Source organism: Carcharodon carcharias, chromosome 7 (genome assembly GCF_017639515.1).
Source record: "Carcharodon carcharias isolate sCarCar2 chromosome 7, sCarCar2.pri, whole genome shotgun sequence".
Taxonomy (NCBI): Eukaryota; Metazoa; Chordata; class Chondrichthyes; order Lamniformes; family Lamnidae; genus Carcharodon; species Carcharodon carcharias.
In genome coordinates this window covers 67,734,971-67,752,842 of record NC_054473.1, presented here as the reverse complement: position 1 = coordinate 67,752,842, position 17,872 = coordinate 67,734,971, and the positions used below count along the sequence as shown (strand labels likewise).

General features: G+C 45.2%; 1 protein-coding gene across 1 annotated transcript in view; it reads left to right on the top strand.

Moving 5' to 3' along the window:
* apeh (acylaminoacyl-peptide hydrolase) overlaps positions 1 to 17,872 on the top strand; it is a 90,239-nt gene that overhangs the window by 35,581 nt on the left and 36,786 nt on the right. The window contains exons 11-14 of the mRNA XM_041190865.1: positions 5,222 to 5,282; positions 9,759 to 9,856; positions 17,184 to 17,235; positions 17,376 to 17,464. Of these exons, the coding sequence (XP_041046799.1) occupies positions 5,222 to 5,282; positions 9,759 to 9,856; positions 17,184 to 17,235; positions 17,376 to 17,464 (300 nt within the window). The remainder of the gene's footprint in view (positions 1 to 5,221; positions 5,283 to 9,758; positions 9,857 to 17,183; positions 17,236 to 17,375; positions 17,465 to 17,872) is intronic.

Here is a 17,872-nt window from a genome sequence, read left to right as displayed (position 1 = left end):
TGTGTGGGCCTGGCTGCCCCTATCTCTCTGCTCTCCCTCTTTCAGATTGACCCTGTCTGTGATGTTCAGTGATATTTTTATAGATTCTTCTCCTTTCAAGGCCCATCCCCATTACAGTGTGAATTACATGCGCCTTGTATCCATGTAGAAGTACTAACTATCTATCCTCTAGTTCACCAACTCCATTTTTTTCTTGGAACTAAATAGACAGTTTAAAGTATAACCAATTATGAAACCTGACATTCCTAACACGTCCCTGTGAGACTTGGAGTCTAACAGTCTACCCACAGTCATCACAGAAGCTCTTGCCATTATCTACAGGTATGAACATCCTGCACTTTGTTCCCAATAAAACAATCCAAGCCATTTTTAACAACCAAGCCACCTGAGCTTGCTGTTAGGCCGAATTCAGAACAGGTCGAATGATCCCTTCATTTCTCCATTTTACCCTAAATTAAAGTGACATTCCCAAAACATAACAATCTTATAAACTTTGCATTTGTAACACCCTGACGGTGTCAGTTCTATTTCCTGAATTTCTGCTCTGACCTCTTCTCTCACCCCTTCTGCTAGAACCTCAGTATGGTTCCCCTTTTTTAATAAAACCAAAATACTGCGGATGCTGGAAATCTGAAATAAAAACAGAAAATGCTGGTACAACTCAGCAGGTTGGGCAGCATTCGTGGAGAGAGAAACAGAGTTAACGTTTCAAGTCCAACAGACTCTTCTTTAGAGCTAAAGAGCATATCTCTTACCCTTATCCCTTATCCTTACCTTCCAACTCACCAGCCTCCAGATTCAATTCATCATCGGCCATCTTCGCCACCTCCAACATGATTCCACAACCAAACACATCTCCCACTCCCTTCCCCTTTCAGCATTCCAAAGAGACTGCTCCCTCTGTGAGACCCTCATCCACTTTATAATCCCCTGCAACCATGTCCATTTCATGCATATGCAGGAAAGGCAGCACCTGCCCATTTCCCTGCTCCCTTCCCATCATCCAATGCCTCAAACACACTTCCAGGTGAAATTGTGCATTGCTTGTACTTGTTTCAGTTTAGTATATTGAGGTGAGAGGACTATCCTTGACATCAAGGCAGCATTTGACTGAGTGTGGTATTAAAAAGCCCTAGTAAAACTGGAGTCAAAGGGAATCAGGGGGAAAGCTCTCTGCTGGTTGGATTTATACCGAGCACAAAGGAAGATGGTTGTGGTTGTTGGAGGCCAATCATCTCAGCTCCAGGACGTCACTGCAGGAGTTCCTCAGGGTAGTGTCTTGGCGCAACCATCTTCAGCCGCTTCACCAATGACCTTCCTTCCATCATAAAGTCAGAAGTGGGGAGGTTCACTGATGATTGCACATTTCTGATTCAGCACCATTCCTGATTCCTCAGATACTGAAGCAGTCCATATCCAAATGCAGCAAGATCTGGAAAATATCCAGGCTTGGGCTGACAAGTGGCAAGTAAGATTTGCGCCACACAAGTGTCAGGCAATGACCATTTCCAACAAGAGAGAATCTAAATATTGCCGCTTGACATTCAATGGCATCACCATCACTGAATCCCTCACTGTCAATATCCTGGGGGTTACCATTGACGAGAAACTGAACTGGGAAAGCCATATATATATATATATTGTGGCTTCAAGAGCAGGTCAGAGCTAGGAATCCTGCAAGTACTTTACCTCCTGACTCCCCAAAGCCTGTCTGTCAACTATAAGACACAGGTCAGGAGTGTATGGAATACTCTCCACTTAACTGAATGAGTACAGTTCCAGCAACAGTCAAGAAGCTTGACACCATCCAGGACAAAGCAGCCCGCTTGATTTGCACCCCATCCACAAATGTTCGCTCCGTCCACCACTGTGCACAGTGGCAGCAGTGTGTACCAATCTACAAGATGCACTGCAGGAACTCACCAAGGCTCCTTATACAGCATCTTTCAAACCCACTAACATCACCACGTTGAAGGTCAAGGACAACAGATGCACGGGAATGTCACCACCTGGAAGTCCCCCTCCAAGCCACTCACCTTCCCGACTTGGAAATATATCATTGTTCCTTCACTGTAGCTAGGTCAACATCCTGGAACTCCCTCCAGAAGAGCACTGTGGGTGTAATTACACCACATGGACTGCAGCAGTTCAAGAAGGCAGCTCACCATCACCTTCTCAAGGGCAATTAGGGAAGGGCAATGAATAAAAAACAAAAACAGAATTACCTGGAAAAACTCAGCAGGTCTGGCAGCATCAGCGGAGAAGAAAAGCGGTGACGTTTCGAGTCCTCATGACCCTTCGACTGAACTGAGTGAATCCAAGAAAGGGGTAAAATATAAGCTGGTTTAAGGTGTTGGGGGGGTGGGGGGGGAGAGAAGTGGATGGGTTTGGTGTGGTTGTAGGGACAAACAAGCAGTGATAGAAGCAGATCATCAAAAGATGTCACAGACAACAGAACAAAAGAACACATAGGTGTTAAAGTTGGTGATATTATCTAAACGAATGTGCTAATTAAGAATGGATGGTAGGGCACTCAAGGTATAGCTCTAGTGGGGGTGGGGGGAGCATAAAAGATTTTAAAATATTTAAAAATAATGGAAATAGGTGGGAAAAGAAAAATCTATATAATTTATTGGAAAAAACAAAAGGAAGGGTGGGGATGGAGGAGGGAGCTCAAGACCTAAAGTTGTTGAATTCAATATTCAGTCCGAAAGGCTGTAAAGTGCCTAGTCGGAAGATGAGGTGTTGTTCCTCCAGTTTGCGTTGGGCTTCACTGGAACAATGCAGCAAGCCAAGGACAGACATGTGGGCAAGAGAGCAGGGTGGAGTGTAAAAATGGCAAGCGACAGGGAGGTTTGGGTCATTCTTGCGGACAGACCGCAGGTGTTCTGCAAAGCGGTCACCCAGTTTACGTTTGGTCTCTCCAATGTAGAGGAGACCACATTGGGAGCAACGAATGCAGTAGACTAAGTTGGGGGAAATGCAAGTGAAATGCTGCTTCACTTGAAAGGAGTGTTTGGGCCCTTGGACGGTGAGGAGAGAGGAAGTGAAGGGGCAGGTGTTACATCTTTTGCGTGGGCATGGGGTGGTGCCATAGGAGGGGGTTGAGCAGTAGGGGGTGATGGAGGAGTGGACCAGGGTGTCCCGGAGGGAACGATCCCTATGGAATGCTGACAGTGGGGCTGAAGGGAAGATGTGTTTGGTGGTGGCATCATGCTGGAAATGGCGGAGGATGATCCTTTGAATGCGGAGGCTGGTGGGGTGATAAGTGAGGACAAGGGGGACCCTATCATATTTCTGGGAGGTAGGAGAAGGTGTGAGGGCGGATGTGCGGGAGATGGGCCGGACACGGTTGAGGGCCCTGTCAACGACCATGGGTGGAAAACCTCGGTTAAGGAAGAAGGAGGACATGTCAGAGAAACTGTTTTTGAAGGTAGCATCATCGGAACAGATGCGATGGAGGCGAAGGAACTGAGAGAATGGGATGGAGTCCTTACAGGAAGCGGGGTATGAGGAGCGTTAGTCGAGGTAGCTGTGGGAGTCGGTAGGTTTGTAATGGATATTGGTGGACAGTCTATCACCAGAGATTGAGACAGAGAGGTCAAGGAAGTGAAGGGAAGTGTCAGAGATGGACCACGTGAAAATGATGGAGGGGTGGAGATTGGAAGCAAAATTAATAAATTTTTCCAAGTCCCGATGAAAGCATGAAGCAGCACCGAAGTAATCATCGATGTACCGGAGAAAGAGTTGTGGAAGGGGGCCGGAGTAGGACTGGAACAAGGAATGTTCCACATACCCCCATAAAGAGACAAGCATAGCTGGGGCCCATGCCACACTTTTTATTTGGAGGAAGTGAGAGGATTTGAAGGAGAAATTGTTCAGTGTGAGAACAAGTTCAGCCAGACGGTGGAGAGTAGTGGTGGATGGGGATTGTTCGGGCCTCTGTTCGAGGAAGAAGCTAAGGGCCCTCAGACCATCCTGGTGGGGGATGGAGGTGTAGAGGGATTGGATGTCCATGGTGAAGAGGAAGCAGTTGGGGCCAGGGAACTGGAAATTGTTGATGTGACATAAGGTGTCAGAGGAATCACGGATGTAGGTGGGAAGGGACTGGACAAGGGGAGAGAGAAGGGAGTCAAGATAACGAGACATGAGTTCTGTTGGGCAGGTGTAAGCTGAGACGATCGGTCTACCAGGACAGTTCTGTTTGTGGATTTTGGGTAGGAGGTAGAAGCGGGCCGTCCGAAGTTGGGCGACTATCAGGTTGGAAGCTGTGGGCAATGAATGCTGGCCAAGCCAGCGATGCACACATCCCATGAGTGAATATTTTTTTAAAATTGTGTATATTGCTGTTCACAATGCAGTCATCTCTACATTGAGGAGAATGAACACAGTTTGGGTGACTGCTTTACAGAATACCTGCATTCAGCCTACAAACCTATGCTTTCACCCATAGAATTAAAACCATTATCCACTCACACTCTGATTCCTTTTTCCCTGGCCTCCTACACTGCTCTAATGAAGCACAATGTAAATTCGAGGAATAGAAGTACTCAATGTTGAGTTCAACAATTTCAGATGATAACCTTTGCCCTAATTTTGTTTTTTGTTTTCTGGTTTTGTTTTTGGATGGCAGATGTTGGAAATGATTCTGCATGTTCCCATTGTAGCTCTAGACACATCTTTTATTTTTTTCCTTGTCCTATCATCACCCACTTTTGCCTTGCACCATCATGCCTTTTATTATTCTCCATCTTCCATCTGGTCACAGATCTTCCCCTTTTTTCTATCGCCTCCTTTGTCTCCCCTTACCTCTGCATGCTTTAAACCTGTCACATCTCTAATTTTTTTCAGTTCAGATGAAAGGTCAATGATCTGGAACGTTAACTCTTCTCTCTCTATGCCAAACCTGTTGAATATTTCCAGCATTTTTTTGCTTTTATTTCAGACCTTCAGTATTTTGTATCCTCAGTATTTTGCTTTGCCCCTGTATTTAAGTGTTTTGTGTTCGTGGCCTTTTTTTTAAGTGCAGTCAACTTCATGCTTAGGCATTGCTCTTGTCCAGCTTCCTGCCCCTCCCTAGTTTTGGGCTGGCCTAAGAGTAGCCCAGGTAAAGGATAATAACAGTGGACACCTAATGGAGAGAAAAAGGGATTTTGTCATATTTTACTTAAGTCATACGAGAAAAGCCAACAACTGTAACAGAACGTTTGCTTTTTTTCAGTATGACTGGTACACAAAGGTGACCTCTACTGTGGTGGACATTGTAACTCGACCAAATAATGGTAAGTTTTTTAAAATTAATTCATGAGATGTGGGCATCGCTAGCTAGGCCAGCATTTATAGCCCATCCTTAATTGTCCTCAAGAAGATGGTGGTGAGCTGCCTTCTTGAGCTGCTGCAGTACGTGTGGTGTAGGTACACCCACAGTGCTATTAGGGAGTTTCAAGACTTTGACCTAATGACAGTTAAGGAATTTCCAAGTCAGGACGGTGAGTGGCTTGGAGGGGACCTTCCAGATGTTGGTGTTCCCATGCATCTGCTGCCCTTGTCCTTCTAGATGGTAGCTGTCATGGGTTTGGAAGGTGCTGTCTAAAGAGCCTTGGTGAGTTCCTGAAGTGCATTTTGTAGATGGTACACATTGCTACCATTATGCATTGGTGGTGGAGGGAGTGAATGCTTGTGGATATGGTGCCAATCAAGCAGACTGCTTTGTCCTGAATGGTGTCTTGAGTATTGTGGGAGCTGCACTTGCCCAGGCAAGTGGAGTGTATTCTGTCACACTCCTGACTTGTGCCTTTTAGATGGTGGACAGGCTTTGGGGAGTCAGAGGCGAGCTGGTGCAAGATTCCTAGCCTCTGACCTGCTCTTGTACCCACAGTATTTATATGGCTAGTCCAGTTCAGTTTCTGGTCAATGGTAACCCCCAGTGGGGGATTCAGCGATGGTAATGCTATTGAATGTCAAGAGGTAATAGTTAGATTCTCTCTTGTTGAAAATGGTCCTTGCCTAGCACCTGTGTGATACGAATGTTACTTGCCACTTGTCAGCCCAAGCCTGGATATTGTCCAGGTCTTGGTGCATTTGGACATAGACTGCTTCAATATCTGAGGAGTTGCAACTGGAACTGAACATTGTGCAATTATCAGTGAACATCCACACTTCTGACCTTATGATGGAAGGAAGATCTTGAAGCAGCTGAAGATGGTTGCATTTAGGACACTATCCTGAGGAACTCCTGCAGTGATGTCCTGGAACTGAGATGATTGACCTCCAAAAACCACAACCATCTTCTTTTGTGCTAGGTATGACACAAGTGAGACTTCAGTATATAGATTTTTAATTTTCATAAGCCCTTTGTTTCAAATGTCTATTGTGGATATATTTTTGTTTAAAACACAAACTTGCATTTACATTTGACAGTTTTCTTGCCTTTTCCTCTTTCTCCTCCAGAAAATACCAGCTCTTATTCGTGTGCAGTTTCATGTGTAGCCCAGACAGTGCGAATCAGCAGGCTGTTGAGTTGTGGGCTTTCATGACAGGTCTGTGGACAACAGACAGAAGTGGAAATAGTGACTAAAATAGCTTTCCTCTCTAGTCCACAAGCACTAAAGCCATTTGTGGTCCACAGCTGCTGTCCTAGCTAAAATCAACTAATGCAGCAAAGGTTATGGTCAGGATTTTCCTTGCAGGTTTCTGAACCTCACCATCAGGCTTAAACAAGGGTCAGAAGCCTGAACTGTGTGAGGAACAGTCACTCAATGTGATTTTCCCTGGAGCGACCAGTTAATGGCCAGAGGGCAAACTCGCCATCCAATTAGCGACAACAGGCAGGTTCTCGAAGCTGGAGGGCTAATCAGGCTAGCTTGAAAGCAACAATGGGATATAATCGAGGGCAAGTGAGGGAGCAAGCATTTCAAAATGGAGTAAAAGTAAAACATTGCTTTTGCAGCCAGGACATCATTGTTGGTGGGCGGGGTCTTGGATTGGATTTGGCTGTGAGGAGCTCCTTGTAAGGTGGCCTCCTGTTGCTGCTGCATCTGAGGCAAGGACAGCCTCTCAGCCTGCCTGGATTGCTGGCCCCTCAGGAGGCAGCTTTCAGGCAACTAAACTGGCCCCCGCCACTTCCAGGAACCTGGAAGCTGACTGGAAAATCCCATGGCCTCCTTTTAGCGGCCCTTACCGAGCCTGATCGGTGACCTGCCATGTGCAGGCGAGTACGCCTCCCAACTCCCATCCTACCTCCATGAAAATGGCCTGGGGATGGGATGGTGCTGGGTAAACCTGTACATCAGCCGCCAGTGTTATTTTTATCACCCACCTGCCTCCACTCTCAACCCTAATAGGAGCTACAAAATAAAACCCTATGAATCAGACATGGCACCTTCTGGTCTGATATACTGGATGGTGGCTTTTTACCATCAGTGTTACATGCATTTTATAGACTGGGTCGCTTGATAGTGTCCAGAAAAAGAATTCATGTAGTTTATTCCCCTCTCCTAAGAATGCCAAGACCAGGTACAGTACCCTTACCATCACTAGCTGACAAAAGTTAATTCAGTATAGACTAGAAATCAAACAAGGCCTCCTGGGGCAACATTTCCCCCCCCCCCAATCGGTGGGGAAGTGCGCAAGTGGGTGGGCTTCCGATTGGCGCCCCCTATCGGGAGCACGCTGCCATTTTATGTGGGCAGGTCAATTAAGGCCTGCCCAGCGTGATGTGCGCCAGGAAGCGCTATGCGCATGCATGCGAAAGAGCTCGCAGATCTCCCTGAGGCAAAGTGCTGCCTCAGGGAGATTGGCTCCAATCTAAAACTTTGAATAAAGATTTGAAAAATTTCCCTGCCATGTCCCCTCATGTGATACTGTCACATGAGTTGAGACATGTCCATAACTTGTAAAATATTCTGCATTTTTTAAATCACTCATGAAACCTCATCCCGCCCATGGATGACGTTTCATATTTTTTCACAAGCCTGCCTGGGGTCCCGGCCTGCCCGCCAACCTTAAGGTTGGACAGGCAGTCCATTAATGAGTTCAATTGGTTTTCCAATGGCCTAAATAGACTGTTGACAGGTCAGCAGGCATGCATCTGACTCGGATGCGCACCCACTGAACTGACAATCTAAATGACACAGGGTGACGTCGGGATGCATGCCCGACGTCACCCTGCCTCATTTTAAACGTTGGCAAGCCTAATCTTTATGCCAGGCACTGCTACCTGAGATATTTGTAGTAAGCCTACAATTATTTCCCTTAAGGAAAGCTCCACAGTTTTGTTAAATATGGTTAGATTCAATTATCAGTTTTGATTTTCAGTAGCATCATAGAATGGTACAGCACAGGAGGAGGCCATTTGGCCTGTCGTATTCTGGCCTCCAAAGGTGCCTTTTCGCTGTAGCCTTGCAAATTTTTTCTTTTTGTGTAATGATCCAATTCCCTTTTGAAAGCCTCTATTGAACCTGCCTCTGCCACACTCTCAGGCAGTGCATTTCAAATCCTAACCGCTCATTGCATGCAAAAGTTTTTCCTCATGCCACCATTGCTTCTTTTGCCAGTTATCTTAAATTTGTCCCCTCTGTTTCTCGACCCTTCCACCAATGGGAAGTTTCTCCCTATTTACCCTGTCCAAGCTCCTCATGATTTTGAATACCTCTATTAAATCTCCACTCAACCTTCTCTTCAACATAGGGAACAGTCCCAACTTCTCCAGTCTTTCTACAGAACTGAAGTTGCTCGTCCCAGGGTGCCTTATGCTTTAAACTCTTTCTCAACCTATCCTGCCACCTTCAATGATTTATGCACGTATATGCCACGTTTCTCAGCTCTTGCACCTCTTTTAGAATTGAACCCTTTATTTTATATCATCTGTGGTGTTCTTCCAATAAAAATGAGTAAGCATATTGTTTGCACTGCAGTTTTCCAGTAACACAGTAGAGGAGCCTGTGCAATTGTCTGTTTTACAGTTATCTTGCCAATAATTTTACACTTAATTTCAATGGAACATATTTCAGCTTTTTTTTAAATGTTGAGCTTCCTAAAACATAATTATCAGTTCAGTACATTGCAAAAATGTACTTTATAGCATTGCCTGATGGCATTACTTGGCAAGCTGTCTTGTAAATTGGTTTAACCACCTCCTGTTTATGAATGCTGTACAAAGAAATCTGTTTGAATGTCCTTGTTTGGATTTGTGCTAAAAACTGCTGTTAAGTACAACATTACATTCCTGGAAGGTCATTGTATCATTACTCCTAGAAGCTGTAATGTTTGAGTATTTGATTTCTGTTTGTGAGTCCATGCTTGAAGCATATCCTGGGCTTCTAGCTGAGCTCTTTTACCCCCAATGGATTAGGTTTCCTGCTTGTCGGTTGCCGAGTCCTTAGTGTCAATCACACCATCACCTCTGGGATGGAAGTTTGGTAAAACAACCCATTCCACTGCCTAAAGTTTTCTCCTCTCAGTAGACTAGAATTTTGTTTGTGATGGCTAATATCCAAATCAGTCAACCCTCCCAAATCACAAAGAGTCCGGATGTGGGAAATAACAGAGGGAAAAATATTTAATTTTTGTCTCCATTTAAAAAATTACAATTTTATACAGCAGTGAATGCTTAAAATTGAATTTATGGTATTGTTAATGGCCAGATAGGATTCAATTTTGACAGTGACATTGTAGATTGCAAGATTGTACCTAGGAGAATAATGTAATTTGTAATTGGATTACATACAATGATTTTCTTGGTGTATAATATATTACAGATGGATTTACTGGCATTTACTCTTCGGCACTGGCACAGAACTGCTGGGCTATGGACAGCCAACGGGTCCTCGTCGATACAGCTCAAAGAAGCAGAAAGGTAACTGCCTGACAACTAACAATGCCTATGACCAAGTGGTAATAGTGGGGAAAAAAATTATTGGATAGAAGTTAAATACAGTAAACATTTAATTATTCCTAGGAAAGTTGTATGGCTTTCTTCTGGGCATCAGATAAGTAAACCTGAAATCTTATAAACAGTAATCACTGTTTATTTTCTGAATTCTCTTTCCCATAATATATATACTACTTTATTTCTCTGATGTATGTTCCTTCGTCGATACCGTAAACAGGAGTCCTGCTCCAAGTCAATCACTTGGAAATAGCCAAGAACAGAGCAGGTCACTGCCCTCTGATTTTCCATTACCCTCCTTTTTCCCCCAGTAGGAGGAGCACCAACATACTATGTAGCCCACCATTGACAGTAGCTGCATGATTTTTGAATTTTCCCTCACGCCTATAAAACTTAAATCAGCGGCAGTCAGGGGCTGGACGGTTAGAAATAGCATAGAACTGGAGACTTAGCATCTTATTTGTTTAACTTTCTTTGCATTGAGTAGTTTTTAGAGATACTAAAAACAAAAAAACTGCGGATGCTGGAAATCCAAAACAAAAACAGAATTACCTGGAAAAACTCAGCAGGTCTGGCAGCATCGGCGGAGAAGAAAAGAGTTGACGTTTCGAGTCCTCATGACCCTTCGACAGAACTTGAGTTCGAGTCCAAGAAAGAGTTGAAATATAAGCTGGTTTAAGGTGTGTGGGGGGGGGGGGGGGTGGAGAGAGAGAGAAGTGGAGGGGGGGGGGTGTGGTTGTAGGGACAAACAAGCAGTGATAGAAGCAGATCATCAAAAGATGTCAACAACAATAGAACAAAAGAACACATAGGTGTTAAAGTTGGTGATATTATCTAAACGAATGTGCTAATTAAGAATGGATGGTAGGGCACTCAAGGTATAGCTCTAGTGGGGTTGGGGAGAGCATAAAAGATTTTAAGATATTTAAAAATAATGGAAATAGGTGGGAAAAGAAAAATCTATATAATTTATTGGAAAAAAAAGGAAGGGGGAAACAGAAAGGGGGTGGGGATGGGGGAGGGAGCTCACGACCTAAAGTTGTTGAATTCAATACTCAGTCTGGAAGGCTCTAAAGTGTCTAGTCGGAAGATGAGGTGTTGTTCCTCCAGTTTGCATTGGGCTTCACTGGAACAATGCAGCAAGCCAAGGACAGACATGTGGGCAAGAGAGCAGGGTGGAGTGTAAAAATGACAAGCGACAGGGAGGTTTGGGTCATTCTTGCGGACAGACCGCAGGTGTTCTGCAAAGCGGTCGCCCAGTTTACGTTTGGTCTCTCCAATGTAGAGGAGACCACATTGGGAGCAACGAATGCAGTAGACTAAGTTGGGGGAAATGCAAGTGAAATGCTGCTTCACTTGAAAGGAGTATTTGGGTCCTTGGACGGTGAGGAGAGAGGAAGTGAAGGGGCAGGTGTTACATCTTTTGCGTGGGCATGAGGTGGTGCCATAGGAGGGGGTTGAGGAGTAGGGGGTGATGGAGGAGTGGACCAGGGTGTCCCGGAGGGAGCGATCCCTACGGAATGCCGATAGGGTGGGATGAAGGGAAGATGTGTTTGGTGGTGGCATCATGCTGGAGTTGGCGGAAATGGCGGAGGATGATCCTTTGAATGCGGAGGCTGGTGGGGTGATAAGTGAGGACAAGGGGGACCCTATCATGTTTCTGGGAGGGAGGAGAAGGCGTGAGGGCGGATGCGCGGGAGATGGGCCGGACACGGTTGAGGGCCCTGTCAACGACCATGGGTGGAAAACCTCGGTTAAGGAAGAAGGAGGACATGTCAGAGGAACTGTTTTTGAAGGTGGTATCATTGGAACAGATGCGAAGGAACTGAGAGAATGGGATGGAGTCCTTACAGGAAGCGGGGTGTGAGGAGCTGTAGTCGAGGTAGCTGTGGGAGTCGGTGGGTTTGTAATGGATATTGGTGGACAGTCTATCACCAGAGATTGAGACAGAGAGGTCAAGGAAGGGAAGGGAAGTGTCAGAGATGGACCACGTGAAAATGATGGAGGGGTGGAGATTGGAAGCAAAATTTATAAATTTTTCCAAGTCCCGACGAGAGCATGAAGCGGCACCGAAGTAATCATCGATGTACTGGAGAAAGAGTTGTGGAAGGGGGCCGGAGTAGGACTGGAACAAGGAATGTTCCACATACCCCATAAAGAGACAGGCATAGCTGGGGCCCATGCGGGTACCCATAGCCACACCTTTTATTTGGAGTAAGTGAGAGGAGTTGAAGGAGAAATTGTTCAGCGTGAGAACAAGTTCAGCCAGACGGAGGAGAGTAGTGGTGGATGGGGATTGTTCGGGCCTCTGTTCGAGGAAGAAGCTAAGGGCCCTCAGACCATCCTGGTGGGGGATGGAGGTGTAGAGGGATTGGACGTCCATAGTGAAGAGGAAGCAGTTGGGGCCAGGGAACTGGAAATTGTTGATGTGACGTAAGGTGTCAGAGGAATCACGGATGTAGGTGGGAAGGGACTGGACAAGGGGAGAGAGAAGGGAGTCAAGATAACGAGAAATGAGTTCTGTGGGGCAGGAGCAAGCTGAGACGATCGGTCTACCGGGGCAGTTCTGTTTGTGGATTTTGGGTAGGAAATAGAAGCGGGCCGTCCGAGGTTGGGCAACTATCAGGTTGGAAGCTGTGGGAGGAAGATCCCCAGAGGAGATGAGGTCAGTGACAGTCCTGGAAACAATGGCTTGATGTTCAGTGGTGGGGTCATGGTCCAGGGAGTGGTAGGAGGAAGTGTCTGCGAGTTGACGCTCAGCCTCCGCGAGGTAGAGGTCAGTGCGCCAGACAACAACAGCACCACCCTTGTCAGCGGGTTTGATGACCATGTCAGGGTTGGAGCTGAGAGAATGGAGCGCAGTAAGTTCAGAGAGAGACAGGTTAGAATGGGTGAGAGGAGCAGAGAAATTGAGACGACTAATGTCGCGCCGACAGTTCTCAATGAAAAGATCAAGAGAAGGTAAGAATCCAGAGGGAGGGGTCCAGGTGGAGGGAGAATATTGGAGATGGGTAAAAGGATCCGTTGAACTGGGAGAGGACTCCTGCCCAAAGAAGTGAGCCCGGAGATGAAGACGGCGGAAGAAGAGTTCAGCATCATGCCGAGCCCGAAATTCATTGAGGTGAGGGCGTAAGGGTATGAAACTAAGTCCTTTGCTGAGCACTGAACGTTCAGCATCGGAGAGGGGAAGGTCAGGGGCTTTAGTGAATACACGGCTGGGGTTGGGGTTGGAAGATGGGGTGGGGACGGAGGGATGGGCAGGGCTTCCTCTTCACCATGGACGTCCAATCCCTCTACACCTCCATCCCCCACCAGGATGGTCTGAGGGCCCTTAGCTTCTTCCTCGAACAGAGGCCCGAACAATCCCCATCCACCACTACTCTCCTCCGTCTGGCTGAACTTGTTCTCACGCTGAATAATTTCTCCTTCAATCCTCTCACTTCCTCCAAATAAAAGGTGTGGCTATGGGTACCCGCATGGGCCCCAGCTATGCCTGTCTCTTTATGGGGTATGTGGAACATTCCTTGTTCCAGTCCTACTCCGGCCCCCTTCCACAACTCTTTCTCCGATACATCGATGATTACTTCGGTGCCGCTTCATGCTCTCGTCGGGACTTGGAAAAATGTATTAATTTTGCTTGCAATCTCCACCCCTCCATCATTTTCACGTGGTCCACCTCTGACACTTCCCTTCCCTTCCTTGACCTCTCTGTCTCAATCTCTGGTGATAGACTGTCCACCAATATCCATTACAAACCCACCGACTCCTACAGCTCCTCACACCCCGCTTCCTGTAAGGACTCCATCCCATTCTCTCAGTTCCTTCGCCTCCTTCGCATCTGTTCCGATGATGCCACCTTCAAAAACAGTTCCTCTGACATGTCCTCCTTCTTCCTTAACCGAGGTTTTCCACCCACGGTCGTTGACAGGGCCCTCAACCGTGTCCGGCCCATCTCCCGCGCATCCGCCCTCAAGCCTTCTCCTCCCTCCCAGAAACATGATAGTGTCCCCCTTGTCCTCACTTATCACCCCACCAGCCTCCGCATTCAAAGGATCATCCTCCGCCATTTCCACCAACTCCAGCATGATACCACCACCAAACACATCTTCCCTTCACCCCCCCTATCGGCATTCCGTAGGGATCGCTCCCTCCGGGACACCCTGGTCCACTCCTCCATCACCCCCTACTCCTCAACCCCCTCCTATGGCACCACCCCATGCCCACGCAAAAGATACAACACCTGCCCCTTCACTTCCTCTCTCCTCACCGTCCAAGGGCCCAAACACTCCTTTCAAGTGAAGCAGCATTTCACTTGCATTTCCCCCAATTTAGTCTACTGCATTCGTTGCTCCCAATGTGGTCTCCTCTACATTGGAGAGACCAAACGTAAACTGGGCGACCGCTTTGCAGAACACCTGCGGTCTGTCCGCAAGAATGACCCAAACCTCCCTGTCGCTTGCCATTTTAACACTCCACCCTGCTCTCCTGCCCACATGTCTGTCCTTGGCTTGCTGCATTGTTCCAGTGAAGCCCAACGCAAACTGGAGGAACAACACCTCATATTCCGACTAGGCACTTTACAGCCTTCCGGACTGAATATTGAATTCAACAACTTTAGGTCGTGAGCTCCCTCCCCCATCCCCACCCCCTTTCTGTTTCCCCCTTCCTTTTTTTTCCAATAAATTATATAGATTTTTCTTTTCCCACCTATTTCCATTATTTTTAAATATCTTAAAATCTTTTATGCTCTCCCCACCCCCACTAGAGCTATACCTTGAGTGCCCTACCATCCATTCTTAATTAGCACATTCGTTTAGATAATATCACCAACTTTAACACCTATGTGTTCTTTTGTTCTATTGTTGTTGACATCTTTTGATGATCTGCTTCTATCACTGCTTGTTTGTCCCTACAACCACACCCCCCCTCCACTTCTCTCTCTCTCTCTCTCTCTCTCTCTCTCTCTCTCTCTCCCCCCCCCACACACACCTTTAACCAGCTTATATTTCAACTCTTTCTTGGACTCAAACTCAAGTTCTGTCGAAGGGTCATGAGGACTCGAAACGTCAACTCTTTTCTTCTCCGCCGATGCTGCCAGACCTGCTGAGTTTTTCCAGGTAATTCTGTTTTTGTTTTAGAGATACTGCTGTCCAAGCATCTTGTGACATCCTTTGGGAACGCTCACGTGAATTGGGTCCATCACGATTAAATGTCACCAGCAATCTTCGGCTAACTAACCTGTAACCTGGGCCTCTGACCTTTTGTCATGTTATACCTTGGACATGGTTATGATCCCCGTAGAGACCAATAACTTAGAAAGAGATATGAATTTTCCCTGTGATCGATGGAAAGCATTGCTCAGGATTTCATGTTTTAAGATTTTTGCTGTAACAATTTTGTTAAATTCAATGTAGACTAAACATTGCTTAGTGGTCAACTAATACACAAAACTGCAATAAAAATACTTTCCCAATAAACTAATTAGCATAATAGAAAACCCCATTCCACATTTGTAGGTTATGTAACACTTTCAGCAGATAGATAGCCTTGTAGTTCAAGCCCTAAATTCCTGCTGGCTATCCAACAGGTTCTTTTTCCCATGATACACCAGGGCGAGTCTTTCAGCCTCTTCTTAAAGTTCCTTCTTTCAACCTCCTGAGTATAATCAAACCCATTTCCAATATCAAGACACCTCTGGTGAATCCTTGATCATTAAAATCTCTACAAATTCCCTCTGTTCAACAGGGAATGCGTTCCCACCAGCCTTCTGCTTGGTGGTTAATGCAAAAACAGACTTTCCCTCTGCCCGGCACAGCAGCTGCTGTTTTCAGCCTTTTTTTCTTTGTATCTCTGTCTGACTGAGGACCAGCTGCCTTCTTTTGTGTCAATATGTGAAAACAGGCACTTGAGTGTCTGAGTTTCAACCAGGGTGCTGTCCCCATGACAACCAAATCACATAGGTCTGTTTCCAGTCAGAGTTTAGCATGATTCCCATCCTCCATTCCAAGACACTCTGTTTTACCTTAAATTAAAAGAGACAGTTTAAAACATAACCATCTTATAAAGTCTTGCATTCATAACAACATATCTGAAGTTCTTCTTAGTATTTGTTGACAGCTTTGAGGCCTTGTTGTTCTGTTTTTGTGGCTGTGTTGGCCTCTACTGTCTGTAGGAAAAGTGTCAGATTAAATTCACAATCGGTTAAAGATCTACCTGATCGTCTTTAGTTTTACGCACTAATATTTTCAGCATCAAGCTGCTTTACTGAAGAATCACAATCTCAGGGTATTTAATCTGGTAGTCTTCACTGACGTAGGGCACTATAATGAAGTATATACACTAGTGGCTCATGTTGACCCAGTATTGAACTGGGCCTATCCAGCTTTAGGGTGTCCTTTGGTAAATTAGAAAAGGTTTGGTTTTCATAACCTCAAGTTTTTAAGATTCCATTAGTGAATAAAACTGGAGCCAAAACTGCACATGCAATTAGCACCATTCTGTTTGTGTACAATCTGACTCACTTCGCATGCTTTTGAAAAGTTCACTGTGCTGTTTGGTTTTGGCCTGGGTAAACTATGGCCCTCGAGGCTGTTGGATCTTATAAAGCTCCTATTGCAATATTCTTGTTGGACCCTTGCCAACTGGCAGTTCGGAGATAAGATTTGGAGAACGAATGAGAATTGCTACGAAAATCTTCTGGCAGTGATGGTGTGATTGGCACTGGGTACAGACGGATCATGATTCTGTACTTACCCATGGAAACTTGTTGAAGTGGTGACCTTGATAGGGAGGTTGACCAATTCAAATTTGTTTTTAGAAAAAGTTTTACCGAAGGCTCTGCATTTGAATTATTCAGACTAGGTCACTATGGAACCTTATCCTGGAATGGTATATTAACCAATGGAATGAGTTCCTGAAAATGAACAGAAAAATATCTCTAGATTGAGTAAACCTATCCTTTTTCAGCTTCAGTTCTACCATACTCACTTCCCATCACGTCCGACAATCCTTTTACTCTCCATAAGTGTATCAAATTGTTTCTTGAATCTAGTTATACTGTTCCACCCCAACTACATTTCAGGGTAACTTATTTCACGTTTCTGTTTTCATTAATGTTAAAAATAAATCCATTTAACTTTTTTATTCGTACTTGCTGATTTAAAAGAAAATTGTAACCATTACTATTTGAGCCTTTTGTCATAATGAGCAGTTTTTAATTATGAGCAGAAGAATGATCTGAGCCACGTTTTGCAATTCAACTACAAGTTCTAATCTTTGCCTCTGCTCTCCTCAGGACCTCCTCGTAATAAATATTACAACAGGGAATGTGACCTCACTTACCAGTGGTAAATTTCTGATTTTCGTATTTTACGTCGACTACATTTAGTTTTCTACTTTGGCTTCAGTTCAATTAGATGCCGTCTCTCCATTGGCATCCTAGTGACCTGAAAAGTCCTCTTGACACCTTCAACTGTTTGTATTACAGGTTCAGGTGCTGGGAGCTGGGCGCTGCTGGCTGTTCACCAAGATCTGATGGTAGTTACATGCTCATCCCCGAACTGTCCACCCACTCTGGTAAGAAGGCTGTAGACTGTGGAGCATGCCTTGAATCCTTGTAATCCATTGTAAATACAAAAAGGTGAACAGCTTGTTCACAAACTCATGTCAGTGTCTGATTGTGAGTTGGAAATTTTTTTGTACTGGCCATGATTTTATGAATTCTGGAAAAACACTACTTTTTTGAAATTTCAGAAGAGCTCAAAAGTGTATAATATTTAATCAGTTATTTCCATGGAAAATGTAGGAAATAATGGAAATTTTTGTAAATTAAGGGCAATAATCTAATCTTGGGAATGAATTTTATAAACATTGAGCACAGCACTTCAACAGTTTATGCAACAATTTTGTTTTGGAGTCACCTTGGATAGATGTAATAGTCCACTTCATAAATAAATTGAGGCAGATTACCAGGAAATAAACAGT